This window comes from Drosophila virilis, chromosome 5 (genome assembly GCF_030788295.1).
Source record: "Drosophila virilis strain 15010-1051.87 chromosome 5, Dvir_AGI_RSII-ME, whole genome shotgun sequence".
Classification (NCBI taxonomy): domain Eukaryota; kingdom Metazoa; phylum Arthropoda; class Insecta; order Diptera; family Drosophilidae; genus Drosophila; species Drosophila virilis.
Genome location: NC_091547.1, coordinates 11,067,431 through 11,090,239, shown reverse-complemented (window position 1 = coordinate 11,090,239; position 22,809 = coordinate 11,067,431). Strand labels below are relative to the sequence as shown.

Sequence of the window (22,809 nt, the reverse complement as noted above, 5' to 3'; positions counted from 1 at the left end):
GCATGGTAATGAGAACTGAAGTGTGCATAATTAAATTGCGCCCACTGTTAAATTAATGACACCAAAGAATGCAACTTAATAATAGGATTTATTTCGCAAGTCAAGCACCGGAGCTCAAGATGTATCAAGTTCTGTAATCGATGTTGTTGTCACTGAACTATTCCTTATCAGCTGCGAGACGCTCCAGCTCCTCGGCATAATGGACAGGCGTCCAGTTGCCAAAGAGCGCATCGCCCAGGGCAATATACGCCTTGTACAGTGCATCATAATTCACATTTGGCTTATCCTCCAGCTCTTCGTCGTGCGTGGCTGCTGCAGGTTGCAAGCTGAAGCACACGAGTGCTGCCACAGCAACAAGCAGCCAAAGGAAAGGTAGACGCAACATGCTGGCCACAATGCTAGAACTGTTCTTATTTTTTTAATTGAAGGTGTTGCTGCTTTTATAGGCCAGCTGCGTGCTATTTAGCATGTTGCCACAGTTGGTGGCAGCAACGGCAGCTTGTTTGGTCAGCGCAAACAACAAATAGTGGACATGGCAAATATTGTGTGCGAGCCGCTTGTTTAACAGCTCGGCCAAAAGTGGATCAGGGGCATTAGTTAAATGCTTAAATAGCAAATTTAATGCTTGTTTAACGCTGGCCGAGGAGGAAGAACCACAAATTTGCATTCGATATGCGTGAATTTGCTATTGGCATCACATGACAAACCGCCAACGCCACCTACTTCATTAATCAAATTGGCCAAAAAGCCAACGAGCCATAAGCCAATGCTTCCAACGCTTCCAACGGGCCAAAAGCCACACACAGCCACACTTCAAGTGCAGAGCTCAGTTTAAGTTGCTTTAATTGATCGCACGAGCTTTGTTTAATTATAAAAAGTTAGTTTTTTTCTTCTTTTCAGATTTGGGTCACACGCTGCTCAAAACGCATTTGAGATGCGGAAATTGTCAGCGCCGGCTTTGGCAGACCCTCCAAGCCCACCAACACCTCCTCCTTCTCCTCTCCACAAAGCCTTGAAAGCAAAGCGCGCTTAATAAATTATTTATATATACTTGTATAGTATCTTTAAGCAATATGCTGGGCAAAGCGCTTATGTGTCGCATTCTTCATTTTGGCCAAGTCGTGAGAAAGATGCTCCGCAATGAAAATGAAAGTCAACTGTTGCCCTTTTCCCACAAGCCAAAGGGCCCAACATGCATCTCGGATATGTTGCAGCCGCAGCCGCAGCAGGTTGTCACCGGTTTCCAATCGGAGTAGCAGCAACAGCAACAACAACAAGCTCCTCATCATCGGCTCATATAATACGCAATCGATTGTTTTTTTTTTGCTGTCTCGCTTTGATTTTGGTGTCTTCTTCTTTTACGCATATTATAAGACTGTTTCGGGTGCTGCGGCTGCTGCCAAATATTTGGATATCTTTGGCTTTTCAGTTCAGTTCAGTTCAAGTTCGCGTCTCGAGCGGTTAAGTTTCGAGTTGTCGCGTCAACCTGCCAAACGCTTTAGCTGCAGGATATTCCAGGATATTCCGCTAGCAGGATAATGCTTTTGTGCTGCTTCGGTTATTGTGAAGTTGCTTACTAAAAAAAGAGTGTTTCAAATTAACGAACAACACAAAAACATCAATAAATAAATAATAAGAAAAACGTGTTTTCTATAAACTTAAGGTAATTGAATTTGTGCACGGAAAATTGTTAAACAAATGCTTAAACAAATAGTAATTGTTTATAAAAAATACTGTGAATTGTGCTTTAACCTGACGCAGACAAATCATATAGGACTCGAATATATTGTTATACTGTTTATTTATTTGAAAGCCAAATAGAGTTTATATGGATTACAAATCTAGCAAAAGAGAATATGTGAAGCATAAAAGAAAGATATTACTGTAAAGATTTTTTTTTAAATAATAATATAAAATAAATAATGAATCCTCTATATATCTGAATAAATAGATAATATTGGAAATAAACTACATATCTAGTCTAATTTGTTAAATTCAAAAAATTTAAATTTTAAAAAATTAATGAGTTACTTAAGAGAGCTTGGGAAGAAAAACGAAAAAATACACCAACAATTCTAAAAATATCTGGGATCTTAAGAATTTATATGTAACACAAAAAGAGAACTGGAATACTTGGCAGATATTTTTTGGGATTTGCCAAGACAGTTTCTAATTGGATACGATTTACTTAAATTAATATATTTTGCGGCTTTCGTCTTACCCTTACGCGGATTTCGTGATGCGCTCTCACATAATATCATAAGACAGGAATTTCTGTACTGACAGGACTATTTAACAATCCCACAAAATGGAGAGACTCGCTATGATTCTTTATTCCCATTCCCAAACACATTCAAATTCTTTGTTGTACTCCTATACCACGCCAATTTTTTTTATGCTTGCCTTTTAAAAAATGTGATTAATGTAGATATCTTCCGATTTCTGAGTCAGCCGCAATGAAAACAATTTGAATCCACATAAAGTCCAAAGCATTTATCATGCAGGTAAAATGCAAACCAAAAATGTATAGAACCAATTTGTCTGCTCAAACTCAAGACTATCGATCAACATGGAGCGCAAGGCTGCCAAAATGGATTAGATATTTATCTTATGAATATATCACACCTTATATAGGCAAGCCTTAAGCTGGTTCAATGTAGTTTTAAACGCTGCTAATCTTCCATAATAACTAAATATTGCCAACAGCTACTCAGATTCTCGTTGTAAGCAATGCGGATATAGAATCAATGGATCCCAAATACGAGATGCGATCAGCTCAGTCTGAAGTGGGGCACATTTTCAGCTTGTGTTACGCACTCAACTGGACGTCAGTTGACCAAAATGACAGCCACTTGGGGTACGTTCAAGTTGCCGGTACTGAATGTGTGAGAAAAGTCCCAAAATAAATATATAGCTAGCTGGCTGTAAGCATGTTTGTTTAAGATTGATGTCATACACAAGATTTGAAGTTAAATTCTGAGCAGATCCTTTTTGCTTATACACTTTGAGCGCGAACAAATTCCAATTGAATGACTCTGAAGTGGGTTTCTCTCGTCTGTTTGAGTGTTTGTTTGAATTAGATTGCTATAATTAAATTCTAGACTAAAGCGAAACCAGTTTCGAGGCAAATCATTTAAGATTTATGGTTGCTATTCGTTAAAACGTGCTGCTAATTTATTGAAAAGAATGATTAGCCATTTAAGGAAAACTCAATTTATAGAGCTCGCCTTATAATAATTACAATGCGGAATCAATGCGCTTACAAACAAATCAAAAGAGAAGAAAACGTTTTAATTTGTCCGCTTTTGATTTGAGCCTCAAACAAAAATCATCCAAAGGCAATTGAATGGGTTTAGCCATTCACTTTAAAGGTCGCCGTACCAAAGTTGTTATCTATCTAAAATATTTTCGGGCTACATATTTGTATCTTCTTCTTCGCCAGCTTCTGTCAGTCGCGTCTGTTTTTTTTTTTTTTTTCGTTTTTGATGGATCATTGAAAACAATGAGAAGTAAAACAAAATACCAACATGAAATATGATGAAGATGATGCGGATAAATTGGTATGAAGAGGGGAATGCTTCCTCATTGTCAGCGGGCATTGTTTTTATGGCTCCAACTGCTCTTGATAATGACCCTGAATCTGTCGAATCCGTATATTGTTACACTTTGCTCTTGGACTTGTTCGTCAATTGTATTGCATTTGCATAATGTGCTTGTAATATAGTCGTTTTTTTTTCTCAAAATTATTTCCAATCAGCCGAAATGAGCTGTGCCTTTGGTATTTGGGCAGTCATTAAAATACAATTAGACGTAGCTTAGATAGTCATTATAGAAATTATATATAGCAACAGGTGAGCTTACAGTTTATTGACATACAGGTTACTGACTTACAATATCTTCAATGTTTATTTATTTTATCTTAAATACGCGCCATAAATTGTCACATTAAGCGCACGCCTACAAGAAAAACTATATAAACGCTTGTTTGTTCACAAATTAGTTTTGCATAGCTTTATATTGAATAATTTTTACATCATCGGTTGAAATCAAGGCAGCTTATATAATCGATTAAGCTATCAAAAGTTTGCCGCGAACAGTTAAAATTGCAAATATAATTAAATGCTGAGTTTTATTTTTTATTTTCTGTGATTCATTTTCTATGGCTGTTTTGTTGCATCAAACAAAGACAACAATTTATCGCTCTTTAACTTGGCAAATTGTGGCCAACTACTGTTGTTTATTATATTTACCCAAATATACCGAATGCATGTATATATATATATATATATATTATTCATGCATTCAATTCAGTTCTTCAATTTATTTCGCGCACTTCATATGACATGATCTTCACAATGGACCACTGTGCGGCGCACACAAGTGCCCGCATTGCCTGTTGGGCTTTTTATTTTTTAATTGCTTTGGCTTCCTTACACAACAATCCATACAATTGCAGGCAATTTTCATGGCAAAACTTTAGGCTGACTGCACAAATAGAAAACATGTCAAGTGTGCAGTTGGCAAGTTCGTTGCCTAAGTCTTTTGTTTTCACCCTATTCAATTTAAACAAAAAACAAACAAAAAATTATAAAGTGCAATACACAGAATACAGACAAACGAGGCACTCATATATCACTCGACAAATATATATATATATATATATAGATTTAATGAGCTGTCAGTAATTTGACCTCAAACACTCAACTTGAAAGATCAAATATTTGACTTGCCGTACGATATGTCTTTGAAGACCAATTAATTTGTCGTATTCTAATATGTGTTTGATCATTTGAATAATCAGTTTAGTTCTATGATTAATGAAATGTTAGTAAATGGATTTGCTTTTAACGATTTTAGTTGTGCTAAAATAAAAAAAAAACGTGACGACTTTTGATAAACTAAAAATTTGAGTTGAAAGCGATACGCAATAAACTTTGAACTATGATGAGACATTTTTGAATAAATGCAAAACAGCATTTGCAGAAATAAAAAAGCTATATACTTTTTATATTCATTTAATTTATTTTAAAATAAACAATGATACAAATCGATAACTGCTGCTGGATTTAATTCGGAGACCTCCCGCCCAGATGCCTAATTCACGCGGGCTCAGTAGATTAAACTGTGTGTTGACTGAAAGTTATGAAAATAGCCCATTTGCTTTATACTTGAGCTGTATTTTTAAGCTAAAAGCTTAAGCTAGTAAAATTGAAGTAAGGTAAAAAACTGTTGACAATATGCCGAATGCGATATGCCTCGTTTTAATTAGCCAAAAAAATTATTGTTAAAAATGTAGATCAAACGGAAATTGTGAATGTCGATTGAAGGTCAACACACAAGTATGGAGTGTGGCTTCCTTTTATTATGGTGCTAGTTATACATAGATAAGCTAAGCTAAGCATATATATGCCAGATGACAGGCATATATGGCCAACTGACGAATCGAATGTGACTGTTTGCCGGGACCCACGCAATTGCCGCTTAATGTGGCCGCGAACAGTGCCGTTAAATAGTCTATGCACGAGTGTTAAATGGCGTTTGTTTTGATTAAATAAATCAGCATGGAACACCTCTAATGCTACGCCTTATATGGTTACGTCTATGCCGGAGAGCCGGGCACGCCTCAATGCGATTGTGGCTTATGCTAATTAGGCGGCTCGCGAGCTCTTACGTCGCTTTATATTCAAATGTTTTCAACAACATGTTCGTTTTAATCAATGAATGTTTATCGATTCATAATTTATCAATCAGCCTAATGCATATTGGTTTGTAAGCTTTGCCATTTACATATTATTTGACATTTGCTTACAGCATGCCCCGGTTACGATTACTTGCCCCAGTTGGCCCACATTTTCTGGTGCTGCTGCTGGCGGTGCTTGGTGGCGCCCGCGGTCAGGGCAGCTTTGAGGATGCGGACAAGGCTAATGAGTACACGGATCAGCAGTTCGATTTGCGACACACAATACCCGGCGAGCCGGGCGTCGACTATCCCATACTGAGCGAGGTGCCCAAGACGAGCTTTGTGTGCAGGGGTCGACACGAAGGTAAGTCCTGATTCCAGTCCAGTAGAGCATCATCAGTTCTTATTGTATTACTTGACAGGCTACTATGCGGATGTGGAGAGTCGCTGTCAGGCGTTTCGCATCTGCGCACATACCGCACGCTCCGCACAGGGCTTTGGCTTCCTCTGTCCGAATGGCACCGTCTTTAGCCAACAGAAGTTTGTCTGCGACTGGTATCGCAATGTGGACTGCGATCAATCGGAGCGCTACTATGACATGAATCGCGAGAGCAGCGTGGGCAGCACACAGGAAATGATGGAACGTGTGCGCCAAATGATGGAGTATCCCACCAAGACCATATCGCAGGCTCTGCAGGAGCAGGAGCATACCCAAGGCCAGACTCAGACTCAGGCTCAGCGCGACCATCAGGCACATGCACATCAAACGCTGAGCAAGGATTTGAGCAATGTTAGTGGTGTCTTATCGCAACCAGGCGCAGTCAGCAATGGCAATCTTGTAGTGCGTGGCGAGGACATCAAAAGCGAAGCTTTGCCGGCACCAGCAACAGCAGCAACAGTAGTTGATGGCGATGGCGAGGACATCTATGTGAACAGCCTGGGTGAGCTGTCCTCCGATCCGGGCATAGAGTTTGACCACACAAATGCGCACATCATTGCCGAATATCCCCGGGAGTATCACTACCAGAAGCAGAAGAACTTTGCGGAGCGCGTCAATGCGGGCCTTGAGCTGCTGAGCGACAACTCAGCCGCATCCAATGAGCAAATGGCGCCCGATTACATTAAACAAATACGCAATACTAAGGAGGAGGCCACCCAGCTGGATCTTGTATCCAATATCAATAATTTGCTGGAGGAGGTGTCCATCGATCTGGACCCCAGCGTCTCGGGCTACCAGTCGATGAGTCCGCAGAAGGTTAAGCAACCATTTCGATTCCTAAGTCGCGGATTCGCCATGCAAACGAACGAAAAGGATGGCGGCAAAGGCGCCTCATCCTATGTGTACAATAAACCCAAACAGACGCCGGGCACAGTCAGATTTACGGTAAGTTCTTAGGTTTGCCATATCTCTAAAGTTGCTTATCTATAGCTCTATATATATCTATGCCACAATTTGATTTTTTATTTATTTCCAAAGCCAAACCGGCTCCAAATCGAACTTTTAGCAGTCCTGAATTCCAATTAATGTTTCTAGTTACCCAAGAAACAGCTAAGAGAAATTCCGCAAAAGGCTTACTTAAACAAAAAATAGATCTTTTGGTCCAACTATTGCATTTATCCATTTTTGATAGATGCCAATTTTTTGGGCAAAGATCAATTTTAGCCCTTGCAATTTTATATGGCTTGCAATATTTTCAGTACATCGGGCAATTGTGCATTATATATATTAATTTCTTTTTTATTTGCATATATCTATGGATCTTTATGTCTCTATCTTTGTTTACTCTTTAATCTCATTTAAAAATCTCCTGAAAGTCTCTCTCTATTTTTCTATATCTCTCTTTCTCTCTCTCTCTCTCTCTCTCTCTCTCTCTCTCTCTCTCTCTGTCTCTCTCTTTTGCTAATCTATCTATTGCCTACAACATTGACTTCACCCACACATCTTTAACCACACAATACCATGAACCACAAATCGATATTAAAGCCCAATGAGTTACCATTTGAAGCTGCCAAAGACACTGAACATAAGCTCAAATTTAATAATGATAAAACCACAAGCAGCAGCACAACCACAACCACAACCACGAGCACAACTACTGAAGCGCCCATTGCCGATGCAATTGAAGAATTGTTTATAGCGCCCACATTGCCGCCAGCGTTTGCTGAAGAGGATACAACCACAACTGCCACATTTGGTAGCACAATTGAGCCAGCTCCGCTTGGCTACGGCAGCGAGCTGCCCGTCATAGAATCCATTGGCCAGGCCGCTGCGCTGACGGCTAGTCTGACGCTAAGCGAAGATCTGCAGCAGGAGCAGGCACCGCTGAGTGCCGCGGCAGCTGATAAAACGGATGTGGATCTGCGGGCGGAGAAGCTGCTGCTGGCGGGCGTCAAGCTGACCTCGCACGCTGAGGAGACAGCGCTGCGCACCAATAAACTGACGCTGGGCAGGCCAGCAACGAGCACCACCACCACCACAATGAAACCGACAACCACGCCTGGGATGAGCACCTCCACAGAAACCGTCACGGAGATAAGCAGCACGCAGGAGCGCATACGCAGCTATCGACGCTTTGTGCAGAAACGCGTGGGTGGCTCGGGCAGCGCACTGCGACGCCAATTGCCGCCGGGGCGCAGCACCACACCGAGAACCACCAAAGCCACCAGCACACCACGCTCAACCACGCCCACACGCAGCTATTCGGAACGCCTGGCGGCAAGTCGTTTGCGCCTCTCGCGCTTATCGCTGGCCACCAAGCCCACCACAGCTAAGATAACCACAGCAGCAACCACCAGCAGCAGCAGCAGCAGCACAGCTGCAACCACAACAAGCAGCACAACAAGCACCACCAGCACCACGGAGTCACCTTTGTCCTATGTGCGCGCTGGTGCCGATCAGGGTCCCAATAAAAAGATCTCTGTGCGCGACATTGAGCGGGAAACGGGCCAGCAGCGCGCAAGCTGGGACAGCGTGCAGAGCAATTTGCAACGTTTCCAAGTGCAGCGCGGTAATCGCGTCTACACGCCAGTAACACGCGCCACCTCCAGCCCCACCACACCCACCAGCAGCATCAGCAGAGCCAGCACCACCAGCTTGACTTCCAGACCCACTGTCGCCGCCAGCGTACAACAGCGTGGACGCAATCGTCATGCCACCTACAGAACACAGGCACCACAGCAGCGCACACGCGGCACCACCACACCGCGTAGCACCACTAGCACACAACGCACCACAGTGGCCGCATTGTCTACGCTGTCGCAACAAATCTCTGCCTTGGCCGCCGGCTACAGTTACGCACCACCACTCATACACAATAATGCACCCACAACCGCTCAAACTGTCATTGTGAGCGGCACACAACCACAAGCACAACCACAAGCACAAACACAACCACCAACACAACAGCAATTACAGCTGACACAAATCACTTCAAGCCTTAATCCTTCCTCTGCTTTCCTGCCCTTTGATAAGCTAACGCGTGCCATTGTTGATGACTCCATTTTACAGAACTTTAAGAGCAACCACGCCTATAGAGGCGCTGCCAATGGCTACAGCAGCAACACCCAGCAGCAGCAACAGCAGCGCGTTACGAAGCCGACAACAAGCCACAGCTATCATTATCCCAAGCCTACAGCAACAGCAGCAACGGCAACAGCAGCACCAGGTAAGCACAGCAGCAACATACATCTGAAATTGTTGCCACTATTCATATGTATTCATATTATATTACAGCTCTGGCTAGTCTACGCATACCACAACGCACGCAGCAGCAACAGCTACCGCAGTTGGTGCTGCCCACTCAGCCGGGCATTGTTATTGCTCGTGCAGAGGGACAACGCATTGCACCCAGCTCCGCCAATACCATCATCTCCTCGCTGGTCAATCAGCCACAAACAAAGACTCCTCAGTCCAACTCCTATGTGGCGCTCAACGATTTTATCAACAATAAATTTGGCAGCAGCAGCAACACTGCAGGTCCCACCACAATACAGCAGCAGCAACAGCAACATTCGCTTGTTCCTCAGCAGCAGCCGCAACAGTCCCATCAACTGCAGCTATTGCAGCAACAGCAACATCAGCGTCCGCCACAGCAACAGCAGCAGCAACTTGAACAACATCAGCAACAGCAACATAAGCAGCAGCAACATCAACGTCAGCCACTTAAACAGCAACAACAGCAGCTGAGCTACATCACCCAGCGCTATCAACAGCCAGCACAACAGCAGCAACATATTCAAACACTTCAGCAACAGCAGCAATATCAGCCACAACAGCAGCAGCAACAACGTCAGCAGCAACAACATGAGCAGCAACAACAGCAACATCAACAACAGCAACCTCATCAGCAGCAGCAACATCATCAGCAGCAGCAACGCCAGCAATCACAAGCCGCACACCAAATTAGTTACCACTCACAATACCAGCAACAGCCTTATCAACAGACGCAACAGTTGCAACACTTTCAGCAGCAACAACAACAATCTGACCGTCCCTCCATACAGTCCATACAACAGCCCTATCTGACGCCCAACATTTTTGTGCCCTATCAGCAACAGCAACAACATTTGCCCTTATTTCCACCGCTGGCAGCAGCAGCCGCACCTAGCTTGGCCCAAACGACGCGTGTGGCTAACGGACCCGGTCAGCAGTTGGATCATTTGAATGTGCCACTGCCGGCACTGGCCAATGGCTTGATACCAGCGCCAACATTGCAGGTGGCACAAAAACGCAGCGATGTCAAAGTCGGCCAGCTGCAGCTGAGCAGCAGCAGCAAGATAATGGATCAGGGTCAGGAGATGTCCTTTTATGCGGGCCGTACATCCTATGAAGTGCCACAGAGCAGCGTGGGCCGTTTGCCTAATGATATAACGCAGCAGCGAAGACTGCGCCAGCGACGCTACTAAGGATGAGGATGAGCAGCTCCTCCTGCTGCGGACGACGTGAGATTACTACTACAAAAGCTAAGTTATTATTTATGTGCTACGATAATTTAGGCTTAACTTAATGCAATTGTAAATTATATATATATATATATATATATTTATATATATATAATATTCTATTGAATTTGCTATATTTATTTAATAAATAAAACGACGAAATTTGTTGAAAACGATTCTTTGGTTGTTGTTGTTGATTTTTTTATGCAGTTTCATGGTGAGATTAAGTTTTATTGTTTAAAGTGTTTAGAATTGTTTCTTATTATTAATGAATACAAATACAATACAATGTTTTACTTTTACATGTATCTAATATTATTATTATTATTGATTTATATTGTTTTACAATATTCCATTTTGAATAGTTTTCGAATGTTGTTTGTTTCTTTGCATTTTTTATTTTTTAGCCTTTCGATATTGCCTTTGCTTTTAATTGGTGTCAAACATTTTCTATTTGTGGTTATATGCTTAGCCTAATTAATGCTGTGCACAATGCATATATATTCATCATCATCATCATTATAATTATTATCATTATAAATAGAATTAAACGTTATGGCATGGAGTATTCGTTTTATACATACAAAAATTGAACTAAATTATCAATTGGCATATGCATAAAGTAAAAAGATTAGCATGAACAAGAATAAAATAAACAATCTGTGAGGTGCTCGATCAGCAAAAGGATATGCGCAGTAAAACGTAAAACAGGCTATGTAAAGTATTTGCATTGTTAACATAACTACAACTAAATTACCTATTTAATAAGTACTATATATATACGTGTATACATATATATACATATATGTATATATATATATATATATATATATATATAAATAATAATAATTTAAATAATAGATAAACTAAAAATATATATATTTATATATTAATATATATATAGAATTTATAAACTACCATTAAAAACTGTCGCCCACAGCGTCTACATAAAATGTACAGCAATCTTTTTACACAAGTTTTAAGTTTTAAAAGGATTATAGAACACAAACAGCAACAGGATCAACAGCAGGCGCAGCAGCAGACAAGGTCAAGAGGATCAATAGCAGCTGCTGCCTGCATCCAGTCTCGTTTCAGCCAGATTATATACAAAACAGGCATTTGCCCGGCTTAAGTAAGTATTTTTATGATGCAGTCGCTCGCATCGCTTTATATATCCGAGGTATTAGCGTGCGCTCAACGCTTGACATCTAGGCGACATTTCTGCACGCGCACGCGTACTCAGGGAAGCGAATTGATGTTCAGTGTGGGCGGTGGCTCCACTACGCTAGCTGGTATGGTTGCAGCCACCGCTACTGTTGTTGCTGCTGCTGCAGTAGCTGATGCTGTCGTTGCGATTGCCTCTAGCGGCACATGCAGCTGACAATAGACTTTGCGTTCCTGCTCGCTCAGGCTCCAGCTGGCGACACGGGCGCAGGGCACATGCGCCGCTGCCTTGCAGGTGCGTTGAAAACAGCACACATTGGCGCCGGGCTGCGCACAGTGAACGCACTGATACCGCGTACTGTCCCAGACGGCCGCATCCAGGCCATTCACATGGGCGCCAATCAGTTGTATATCATTGGCCCAGACGGCGCAATCTTCATGCAGCCAAATCTCGTAGCAATGCTCGGAAGTCTTCGACATGCCCCGAAACGTTTCAACGAACTTGGCCTCGTGGCTGCAGTCGAGCGGATCCTGCGAAGAGCATTGCGATTCGTTCGGATCGTCACTGCAGGAGTAGACGCTGTCGTGGGTTTGCTTGCGTTTGCGTTTGTGCTACATGAGAATTGCAAAAAGAAATTGAATAGAAATAAGCTCTCAGTAGTAACTACAGCTAACCCGTTGCTTACCATGGTTATCTTGGGCGCCTGCATAATGTTCGCCAGCGTTGCGGGCACCACGGGCAGATTGCGCTCCTGCATCTTGACCATGTCGGCGCGCTTGCGTTTGCTCACAAATAATCCATCGATGTCGTGCACTCCCGCTGGCACCTGCACCGCTGTTCGATACTCCTCACAGTCTATGGAAACCAGATAGGGCCCGAAGAGATCACCTAGTCCGAGCTTGTGCGGTCCGCACTTGCAAAACACGCATATCCAACTGGAGTCGGTGGTGTCCGCATCATAGCGATTGCTCAACGTTGAGCTGTGCATGCCGCGCAGATTTTTGCGTTCATGGGGCGCTTTTGTGTGCTTCTTCTTGGTCTGCTTTTCGTTGACATCTTCGGCGCTGTGCGTATTCTTAATGCTAATGCTGCCATCGGGCTTGATCAGTATGAATGGGGACTTAAACCTGAGATCTGGAGCTGCACCATTGTTGGTCTCACGATTGGGCGCCGGTGTGCTGTCCTCGTCGGTGCTGAAAATTTTGCGTGCGCCGCCGGCGAAACCTTTTTTGCCAACGTTCTGCTTGGCGCCGTTCTTGCCCGTTGGCTTTTTGCCCTTGGGCGCATTCTTCTTGTTTTTTTTCTTGTTGTTGACATTTCCATTGCTCGCCTTGGGTGCCAGCGTTTTGGCCACAGCCGCTTCGCTGAGCTTGCGTGCCGCCAGCGCAGCTGCTGCCGCGGCTGAGGTGCTCGGCTTGTCATCATCGCTGTCCAGCTGCACGATTTCCGTTTCCGGTGGCGTCGCTACCGCCGTCTGCTTCTTGCGCACTGGCGTTTTCTTCGGCTTCAGCTGCTCTTCTATGGTGAAGCGCAGCAGCGAAGGATCCATGCCCATAGAAAGTCGCCGCGGCGGCAGACAACGCGTCGGCGGCGTTCGCGGTGTCAATTTGACGGTCGGCGGAGTTGCTGCCGTTGCCGGCGATGGGGTGTGTTCGGTGTGCTCCTTGGCTTGCGACTCTGCTGTCGGCGTCGGGCTGTGTATTGGACTGGGCAGCGTCGATTTCATGGCCGCCTTGGTTGCCATGGGCCTCAATTCAGGCGTCGGCGTGGGCGTGCTCGCAGCTGGTGGTGTGCTAGCAACAGGTTTTTCCTGCACCACAGCTTTGACCTGTGCACCACTGTCTAAAGCTAATTGTGCGCTAAGGTCATGCTCTGCACGGACTACTTTTGCTACGCTCGGCGGCTCATTTGCTTGCTCGGCGGGTTCGTCTTCAATACCCGCAAACATTTTCTCCAGCTTATCCTCCACCTCGTTAAAATGGCAGGGCTCTGTCGTGGGGGCAGCTGCCGTTGCATTTGTTGTTGCTGTTGCTGCTACTGCGGGCGATTGTTTTCGAGCCGGCGACTCCACTTCATCCTCATCATCGTGTACGCTTACCGCGGGCTTAGCATCAATGTCACCCTGCTCTACCAGCGCTGGGGATGCGGGCGTGTCTGTGATGGCCTTATTATTGTCCAGCTGCTGCTGCTGTTGCTGTTGCTCCTGTTGCTCTTTGACTGGCGGCGCCTCACTGGTCCGACTGCTATGGCTGCTGTGCGTGGCCGCACTGGAACTGCTCGAGCTACTGCTGCTGCTATTGCTCTGTGGACTTGGCGGCTGCACGAGTGCCTCCTTAGCCGCTTTTGTCGATGGCAACTGCTGGTCCTGCTCCTGCTCCTGCAGCTCATCCTCAACCTGGCGACGCTGCTGCTGTTGTTGTTCTGTGAGATTGCGTTGGAGCAGCGCCTGTCGCTGCTTTTTAGTCTTGGGATTGTCCGTGTCGTTGTACACTGTGGAGCTATTGCTATTGTCAGTTGCAGCCGCAACTGGCGGCGACACTGATCGTCCATTTTCCTGTGGCAGCTCGGGCTGCTGCTGCTCCTTCAAAGAGAATGGCTGAAACTCGTGCACATCGCCGCCATTCTTGGGCGAGTGCTTGGGACTGCAGCTGTTGCTGAGCGGGCTCGGGGTGCGCTGCCTTTTTACATTGTCGCTGGGCGTCAGACGCATGACCTGGCTGGCTTTGCGCTTTCGCCGCTTCCGACTATTGCTGCTGTTACTATTGGACTCCAGCGATTCCTCATTGGAGGTTGTCATGTACGGCGATTCGGGCGCCTCGGTTAGCTGCTTGTCCTCGGCAACTGGCGGCGGCAGCGGCGCATTGTTACTGCGATATGAGGCCGTTGTGGACAGATCGGTTATGATCGTTTGCGACTCTTCTTGTGCTGCCTGCTGTTGCTGCTCTTCTGACTTGTGCTTAGACAGCATATCGAGATTCGTTAATTGCGTATTGCGGGAATGCATTTGTGACGTTTGCTGCGGCGGCGCTGGCTGTTGCTGCTGCTGCAGTAGCGGTTGCTGCCGCTGCTGAAATTGTGCGCTCGTCATGTGAGACAGCGGCGGTGGTGGTGGTGGTGCTAGATGCTGGTTATGGTGCGTTGCAGGCGGTGCATAATGCAAATGCTGCTGCTGTTGCTCCTGCTGCATGTGCTGCGTGGGCTGCTGTTGCTGCTGCTGCTGTTGTGGCGCATAGCTGCCTACGCTTGCGTGCAGCTGATGGTGCAAATGCAGTTGATTGTAGTCCAGCGGCGACTGAGGCGTTGGTGGCGTCTGCGGGCCATTATATTTTGGTGGCGTCATGTTATATGGCGGCGGTTGCTGCTGCTGTTGTTGCTGATGATAGTTGCGCAGCGGCGAGGCTGTGGGTGCAAGGAAGATAATTAAAAGTTCTCTTCAGGCATATTGTAAGCACTTACGCTTTTTGGCGTGCTGCTGCTGTTGCATGTTGTGCGTGGCCAGTTTGCCTGTGGCGCCCGTATAACCGCAGTCTTTACCGCTCAGCTCGGCGCTCTTCTGCATGCTCTTCAGTTGCGTCAGCTTAAAGTTTTCGTCACGATGCTGCATATAATGGGGTGGCGGCCCATTGTTGTTGCTGCTGCTGTTGTTGTTGGCGTTGCTGCCATTGCCACTGCCACTGTTGCTGCCGCTGCTGTTGTTGTTGTGATTGTTATTGTTGGGCGGGGTACTTGGCGGGGGCGGCAACAGCGACTCGCAATCGGCCGGGCCAGCGCCATTTGCATTCAAATATTTGCTGGCAGCGCTGGCAGGCGATGTCGATGTTGGCAAGCCCGGCAGATGTCCTTGTTGCACGCCTGCTGGCGTATTTGTGGTCAAATTGTGTCTGCGAATGGAGGAAGCAAGATTTGATTTAATTTCTATAGTCCTTAAGCTTTGAGATAATTTTTCGTTACGGCTCCATAAAATAGATACTAAAGATATACTTTAATATATCTTTCCTGAGCAATATTTGTGTCTGGAAATGCCAATTCTTGCTTACATCGTTGGATAATTGGGTGGTGCATGCAAATGCGACTGTTGTTGTTGTTGCTGCTGCTGCTGCTGCTGTTGTTGTTGTTGTTGTTGTGCTTGCTGCTGCTGTTGTTGGCCAGTTTTATTCAGCGTAGGCGCAGCGCTGCGACTTGATTGCAGCGACAAATCCATGGAGTCAAAGGGCAATGTTCCAGTATATGGCGGCGCCAGCAACGGATTCATTTGATGATGATGGTCCAGCTGGAAGGCAAGGCATTTGGATTAGATATGTACAACAACCAAAAGTAGGCAAACAAAACGCAAAACGATTGGAGAAGCAAATACAAAAGTGCTTTAAAGAGAGAGCGAGAGAAAGACGGAGGGAAAAGCGGGGAATGTCAGATTTGGGAGTTGGCTACGGGTGGCGCTTGGAAGGAGTTTTGGTTGTGGTGCATGCGTTGGATTGGATTTTGTCGAAACGAGCGACGAACGAAACTACGCTAATTACGTTTTTATGATTGGCCGACATAAAATTGTAAATGGCATCTGGCGGCGGCGGTGGTGGCGGCTGGGCGGACGCTTGCCAGGCCAGCGGGGAGCGGACCAGCGACCGTTCGTTGGACATGTGCGCCAATTGCGGTTGTCGCGGTATATACGAAGGTATCTGCAGAGATGAGGATGCAGCCGTTCAGCCGTTAGCTTCAGTTCGGTGGGACGGTCTGGCGGCCAGGACAACAGATACTTACTTGCAGGGGATTCCATGAGGGATTCTGTGCCGCTTGACTCAAATGACCGTGCGGATGATTGTTGTTGGACATGATGCTATGCTATGCTAATGTTCAACTAACTAAGCGGAGACTGCATTGGTATCATCTAAATGTTTCGAAGGATTCGAAGAATTTTGATTGCCGACAATTAAAGGGCGGCCGTCATGTGACACACACAGAGAACCAGAGGGTGCCGGTAAAAGGGAAAACACTATAACCGTGCGCCGGAAGGATCACAGGACTCTCACGCAGACTATAACAACAGTTCTGACTTATTATTTATAGTTAAAACATAACTCGATTTGGTTAATAGGGGGAAAACACTCTGACACTGTCTATAGGGCCATACGGCACAAGGTGTTATGTCCTGTCGCCCATTTGTTTACTGTGCCTGCCGCTGTGTCACTCGCACGACGGCCATTTATCGCAAGGAGTTATCTAATTATTGCAGCTGACTCTGAATTCGAGTATAAACAAATTTCGCACGCACTTTTTTCACACCAACCACACGACCGCATCCACCCACTTGCAAAAGTTTTCAGCGAGCGGTCCTTGCGCGATAATGCAGACAGTCGATAAATTATCGACAGTTGTCGACAGCGTTGTTTTGCATGCCTGTCCCTGGTATTTGGTGCTGCTGCTGCTGGGCGCTACGCGAGTAACACGCGGTCTTTGTATCAATGAATGTTGGTTGCCTTATGGATTTTTGCAGTCGCATTTGCCGTTTATTTGGTAATTAAATGTGGTTAGAAGTATGTAACTGGCAGGGCATAGGTGAGTATTAGTCAGGAGTTTTGCTGATGATTAGCACTGTGTTTGCACAATACCTCAATCTTGCCTTCTCACTCACTCAAGTGCAGCGCATTGCAGCTTCGTTGCGACTGTTTTTGCGAATTACTTGTTTTGGGCCGAAAAAGCAGGCTAAGACCAAGCCTTGCCAAATAGCACAAACACACACACTTTATTGCCAACACATTGCAACGTTTGTTTTATTAAATTATCCTTTATTTTACAAATGCCGCAGTTGTTTTATGCGATTTTACGCGTATTTCAATTTGTTTAAAACAAAATGTAATTTACGTGTGCTTCTGCTTCTGTGTTATGAGTATGTGTGTATGAGTGTGCGTGTGTGTTTCTTAGTTCATGGTTGGAGTTTAAGAACCACAGTACTGGTTCCACTTCAAGTGCAACATTGCGGAACTCACACTCCTCACATAGAGCAAATAGGTAAAATATAAATATATGTGTAAATTATTGGTATTTGCATTTTAAAACAATTATCTTTACTTAACTTTAATGCAAATTTAGTTGCATTTTATTTTTATATTGAGCAGCAAGCACAATGCGACCGATACGACGTTCGCGGGTAAAGCAATCAGCTTTTGTCACACAGCTGCCGATTTGAGCGATTATGCAGCCCTGCGTTGCCCAGCACATTGAATTGCATATGCACATTGCAGTTTACTCCCCGGCTTTTCAAGTTTATCTTAAAAAAAGCGGGAAAGCGCAAAGTAAGATCGTAATATAAACAAATACATATCACAATATGAATGCAAATAAACGTGGTGCATTAATTGTATTCGAAGGATGCGATCGTTGCGGAAAAACAACACAAAACCGGCAACTGTGTAAGTAAAAACAGTCGCAATTCTAAATTTGCACGTGCAAATCATCATTGCTTACTTAATGTAATTAAATGCAATTATTTGTTATGTTGTGATATCTCACGTCGTCTTGTACATATGTTGTGATCTTGAGAAATACTCAAGAATTGTAAATATTTCATAGGGCCACTTTCGCAGCGACCGCCTGGGTCTATTGTGCCTCTCCCTAGTAATTCGAATTATGGCTGCAGTCCAGTACAGTCCAGTTCTAATATGTGCAAATTATATGATCTTTGGCTTTATAGGTTGCATTTTGTAAGGTCTGAGAAGTTGACTACCTGCATGTCGCGTATCTTATCTTATACCTATGCTTATCGTAAATGCAAGGTCTGAACGTATCCTCAACAATATTTATTTTGTACACTCAGCGAGTTTCTTATTAAAGTCACCTTTGAGTCTATTGTTTATCAATGGCTTGTTTCGAGGGCAGTTACTCTAATGCACGAACTCTCAGTTTCACTTGACCCGATACTAGTGACTCGCATGTGCAGGTCAATTCACACTTAATTCTATAGCATTTGGGAATACCAACTTCTGCTCTTTGATAAGATCCCCATGAAGGGCTCAATCTGCATTTGGACTCTTCTTCATTTAGCGGGTACTGTGCCTGCAGCAACAATCTGTTTTTCACAACCAGCTTGATATGGACGTGCTGTTGCAATGGCCAAAACAGGTCGTCTTAGCCAGCAAGCCTCTGGAAATGGAAAACATGATGCACCTTTATATTCATCACGCACCATACGCCCCACATTCCACAATTGAATGCTCTACAGCTCTCATGCATTTCGCTTAAAGATTTCAATTATATATGTACTTATGGAAAATCTTCCACCTAATAACAGTCGAACTGCTGACGGGTAAAGGAGTGGATACAATGCAAACCAATTTTCCGGATCGGTCCACGGCCATTGGCAATGTTATTAATCACTACTTGCAAAATAACCAGGAGCTATCCGATGAAGTTATCCATTTGCTGTTCTCAGCAAATCGCTGGGAGCGCATGAACAGCATTAAGAAGGATCTGCTGGCCGGTACGACGGTAATTTGCGATCGCTATGCCTACTCTGGCGTGGCCTACTCTGTGGCCAAGGGACTTGATTTTAACTGGTGCTGGGCACCTGAAATTGGCCTGTTGAAGCCCGATGCTGTATTCTATCTAAAGGCCACGCCCGATGAGCTTACAACACGTGGCAATTACGGCGAGGAGCGGTTTGTAATTGAACGGATTATATGAAGGCACAGCTTTTTAATGGATCTCTTGTCCTGTTGCAGCTATGAAAAATTGGACTTCCAGCGTAAAGTGGGCCAGATATTTGATCGCTTCAGCGAAAAGGATTCCAGCTACTGGCATACATTCGAAGCAAGCAAATCGCAGCAGGAGCTGCATGCCCAAATTGCAATTGTAGCGGAAAAAATTGTAATGCAATCTGCAGAGAAACCACTTGGCAAGCTTGCATAGGGCAATAGCAATGGATTTCCATTGATTTACGCATTGCAGACGCTTCACATTTAATTTACGATGTGTATAATAGATTTTAGGTTGGCGCATTGATTAATGCATTTGTAAAATGGTGAAAAAATAACAATCCCAATGGGATTATCAATTGGAATTTGCCGTTAACCGGCTTAAATATAAGCCCAAAGTTGTATTATTGCTTGTTACTGTTTAAGCCCGTTGATTTATGACCAAGATAGGTTTGCCTATCGTTTATATTCAACAAAGCTGAAAAGCCCAAAAACAAAGTTCGTTTCGGTTTGTGAAACCGAAACTACTAAATTATATATCTGAAAATTAAGTTTTATGGAACATTTTTTTGTTTTCCAAGATACCTTAACCATTCTCGACACAAACTATTTGTCCAGTGCTTTTTGATACAGATCACTATGACCATTATGAAATGCTTGGGTCTGAGGGGGTCTCAAATCTTTGGTGTGCCAAAGGTAGCCCATTTTCCTCGTTTCATACCTTGAACTAACTCAGCAATTCCGAGCTCCACTATTCTCCTAAGAGCATTAAATCTTTGGTGTGTTGAAGATAGCCGCTCTTATTGATACTACTTTTGTGACGTATTAATATTTGAAGTAATAACTAAATGAATTTGTATTATTTCCAAAAGAAAAAATGGCTGGGGATCAAATCATTTATTAAAAATCCATGGTATCTTTTAGGTTTAGCTGAAGAAAATTGGAATTCGCTCCGGTTCAAACCCGGAGCTTTAGTTTTCTGTTTATCGAGGGACTGTTTGTTGCTCCATTTGTATTTATTTTCACTTAAGTATACAATTTTTTTTTGTTTTTGTTTACAATTATATGAATAAAGAGTGTATTAAGGCTAAACCACAGCAAGAAAAAATAATTTACGTTCTCAACTTAGTTGCTAAATGATCCAAACTTTTGATGTGCTACCCATTGTGCTTGGAACTTGGTCCCCAAAATGCGTGTTAAAGTACTTCAATTTAATTCAATTCATAGTTATCATAGTCCAACACATCCGATCGCCGGCTGCGTGCAGCTCCAGCACCAGACTTGGGTGCACGGGAGCGCAGCGTCAGTTGGCGATAGCCCACGCCGGGTGCATAATCAATGTTGCCGCCTGAAACGCGTGCCTGAAGATTGTTCAAACTGGTCCTGAAACGCTTCTGTGCCTGGTGATAGGAGGCAATGTCGCCATAGCTATGCTTCGGCCACATGCACTCACAGCCCGAGGGCACTGTGCGTGTCTCCGACTCCCAGCAGCCGCTGCCCTCGTTCAAGCGTATCAGATGTATGGTGCGATTGAGCTGAATGCACGAGAAACCAGTAGCCGAGCAGATCTACGGGAATATCGTAATTGTCATAAATATTTTATAAATTTAAATTAATGATTAATATTAAATAAGGGAATTAACTATAGTATGCAGCTCTAACGTTTCTATATAATGTCTCTATTCTTATATCATTTTTGTATCGTCAGAAAGCTGTCAGCAATAAGTTTTCACAGGACATTTTGCATAGTGGATAGTTCCTCAATAACATAGAGCTGCTATATGATACTGATTGGTCTACAGGTAGGTTTTTTTTAATAAAAAACTTGATTCTTTTTTTAAGTTATTTGTGAAAGAGTTGTTAAATTGGTTTACTCGTTTCATATGCGCAAATCTCCTTAAAATCGGACTACCATAACACTATCTATATAAGAAATCGGCTAATATATGTATTTATAGCATTCATTCATTCACTCGATCATTTTAAGAAGATTTCCTAGTCGGTATTAAAGTAACTTCGTTTTGGTTAATAGGTGTTTGGGTGTCTGACTTCCACCTGCCCAACTCAAATCAAAAGAATCCGAGCTGACATTTGCACTATATAAATGAAGTATGTTTTCTGGTTCTCTTGCATTTGAGTAATAATAATAATAATAATATTAAGTATACGCACCTCACGCTTCTCACCGGCACGCTCGTTGAGAAGGGCGCGCAGCAGCGGCAGCTCGTTGCTGCGATAGTTGTAGTCGTAGTTGTGCAGCCTGGCCGGCAACGGGGCATAGTTGTTGGCACAGGTAACCTCCACATAGTGATTGGGCCGATATTCGCCATTGTCCAGCTTAACGGTAACACGCTTGGTGGGGCACAGCGATTGATAGGTGACCTGAAAGAGTTGTCAAGAGTGTGATTTACCCTGCGTGGACATGATCCCCTGCTTAACTTACGCCCTCGCTGCCGCTGTGCTGTGCCGCAGCTGCAGCTGCAGCCGCTGCTGCTGCTGCTGCTGCTGGTGGCATGACGCTGCGCACACGCCGCTTGCGCACATTTTGTATGCCATAGGGCAGCTGGGGGCTCAACTCGTCCGCATCTTTGGTGGTGACCACGGCATAGTCCTCCTCGCCCTCAACATCCACGCTGTCGTCTGTTTCGCTTGGTATTGCATCATTCTCGTAACGCTCCGGCTGACCTGCATGCCTACAAATTGCATATGCATAGAAAATTTAAGCTTTGGCAATGAATTAGCGACGGTCGCGCAGCTGCCGGAAACGGCTGCGGCCGTCCGTAAAATTCGCTCAAAAATATTATAGAAAGAAAGAAAAAATGTCGCTTTTGACGTTTGGCGTTAGATAGTTTTTTTATTTTATTCTTCAGCTTTTCATACCCCGCATCCATTTTAAATGTGAAAAAGGGGTATCATGCCTTGTACTAATCTTCGAAGCTAAAGTATTCACATATACTTTTGATCGAATCGACGAGTTAAGACGATATAGACTTGACCGTATGTCTGTCTGTCCGTCCAGCTATGAAAGCTGGAATTTAATGGGTTTATCATTATTTAATCGTGAATTTCGTATGAAGGGGTATCTGCCAGCTGTACTACCGGCTAAGTTACTTTTACTTTTTTTTTTTTTGTTTGCACTTCGGCAACAAAAGCGCATCATTTTGCATTCAACTGCAGCAAATGCCAATGCATTTTTTAGCTTTCATTTCGCGGCGTTTGCCATCCGCGTGCGCGCTTTGTCTGCCCGTCGCCTCCCCTTCTGCAGCAGTGGGAGCTGGGTGGAGGTGTGGCATAGACAAAGCTTCCATCGTAACGCGACTGTCGTTGGCTGCCAGCGG

The 22,809-nt window shown here is 44.3% G+C and overlaps 4 protein-coding genes across 10 annotated transcripts in view; 2 read left to right on the top strand and 2 right to left on the bottom strand.

The window, feature by feature from the left end:
- Positions 1–1,450: 1,450 nt before the first annotated feature.
- On the top strand, positions 1,451–10,684 carry LOC6626022 (putative uncharacterized protein DDB_G0271606). Of its 2 annotated transcripts, none has more exons than XM_070210307.1 (5): positions 1,451–1,663; positions 5,812–6,044; positions 6,103–7,064; positions 9,189–9,345; positions 9,414–10,684. In XM_070210307.1, exons 2-5 carry the CDS (start codon positions 5,813–5,815, stop codon positions 10,583–10,585), a joined length of 2,523 nt encoding a protein of 840 aa, XP_070066408.1. In that variant the 5' UTR covers positions 1,451–1,663; position 5,812; the 3' UTR covers positions 10,586–10,684. The 2 variants fall into 2 exon arrangements, with proteins under 2 accessions (XP_070066408.1, XP_070066407.1); XM_070210306.1 differs by having other exon boundaries at positions 7,665–9,345.
- A 147-nt stretch (positions 10,685–10,831) lies between these two features.
- Positions 10,832–17,687, bottom strand: LOC6626023 (uncharacterized protein CG5098). 6 transcript variants are annotated; one of them, XM_002050402.4, is made up of 7 exons: positions 17,390–17,687; positions 16,542–17,322; positions 16,304–16,459; positions 15,824–16,056; positions 15,243–15,667; positions 12,472–15,185; positions 10,832–12,397 (listed from the first exon to the last, which is right to left on the bottom strand). In XM_002050402.4, exons 2-7 carry the CDS (start codon positions 16,611–16,613, stop codon positions 11,861–11,863), a joined length of 4,137 nt encoding a protein of 1,378 aa, XP_002050438.3. In that variant the 5' UTR covers positions 16,614–17,322; positions 17,390–17,687; the 3' UTR covers positions 10,832–11,860. The 6 variants fall into 6 exon arrangements, with proteins under 6 accessions (XP_002050438.3, XP_032291572.1, XP_032291573.1 ...); XM_032435681.2 differs by having other exon boundaries at positions 16,542–17,687; XM_032435682.2 differs by lacking the exon at positions 16,304–16,459 and having other exon boundaries at positions 16,542–17,687.
- Positions 17,688–17,992: 305 nt separating this feature from the next.
- Positions 17,993–20,022, top strand: LOC6626024 (uncharacterized). The gene is made up of 3 exons (XM_002050403.4): positions 17,993–18,190; positions 19,069–19,435; positions 19,499–20,022. The coding sequence occupies exons 1-3, from the start codon at positions 18,109–18,111 to the stop codon at positions 19,683–19,685; spliced, it is 636 nt and encodes a 211-aa protein (XP_002050439.1). The 5' UTR covers positions 17,993–18,108; the 3' UTR covers positions 19,686–20,022.
- A 446-nt stretch (positions 20,023–20,468) lies between these two features.
- The window catches only part of LOC6626296 (uncharacterized), a 40,647-nt gene continuing 38,306 nt past the window's right edge, over positions 20,469–22,809 (bottom strand). Inside the window, exons 3-5 of the mRNA XM_032435686.2 lie at positions 21,915–22,164; positions 21,644–21,853; positions 20,469–21,039 (exon numbers count right to left, since the gene is read on the bottom strand). Coding sequence (XP_032291577.1) covers positions 20,683–21,039; positions 21,644–21,853; positions 21,915–22,164 — 817 coding nt within the window. The 3' untranslated portion in view covers positions 20,469–20,682. The remainder of the gene's footprint in view (positions 21,040–21,643; positions 21,854–21,914; positions 22,165–22,809) is intronic.

Excerpts from the sequence above, each read along its gene's own strand:
- LOC6626022 (XM_070210306.1), top strand. The coding sequence starts at position 5,813 with ATGCCCCGGTTACGATTACTTGCCCCAGTTGGCCCACATTTTCTGGTG. Across the intron at positions 6,045-6,102 it reads GTGCAGGGGTCGACACGAAG|GCTACTATGCGGATGTGGAG; the intron begins GTAAGTCCTGAT and ends ATTACTTGACAG. Across the intron at positions 9,346-9,413 it reads AACGGCAACAGCAGCACCAG|CTCTGGCTAGTCTACGCATA; the intron begins GTAAGCACAGCA and ends ATTATATTACAG.
- LOC6626023 (XM_032435681.2), bottom strand. The coding sequence starts at position 16,613 with ATGTCCAACAACAATCATCCGCACGGTCATTTGAGTCAAGCGGCACAG. Across the intron at positions 16,460-16,541 it reads CCTCATGGAATCCCCTGCAA|ATACCTTCGTATATACCGCG; the intron begins GTAAGTATCTGT and ends TCATCTCTGCAG. Across the intron at positions 16,057-16,303 it reads TGTCGGCCAATCATAAAAAC|CTGGACCATCATCATCAAAT; the intron begins GTAATTAGCGTA and ends CTTGCCTTCCAG.
- LOC6626024 (XM_002050403.4), top strand. The coding sequence starts at position 18,109 with ATGAATGCAAATAAACGTGGTGCATTAATTGTATTCGAAGGATGCGAT. Across the intron at positions 18,191-19,068 it reads AACACAAAACCGGCAACTGT|TCGAACTGCTGACGGGTAAA; the intron begins GTAAGTAAAAAC and ends ACCTAATAACAG. Across the intron at positions 19,436-19,498 it reads GGCAATTACGGCGAGGAGCG|CTATGAAAAATTGGACTTCC; the intron begins GTTTGTAATTGA and ends GTCCTGTTGCAG.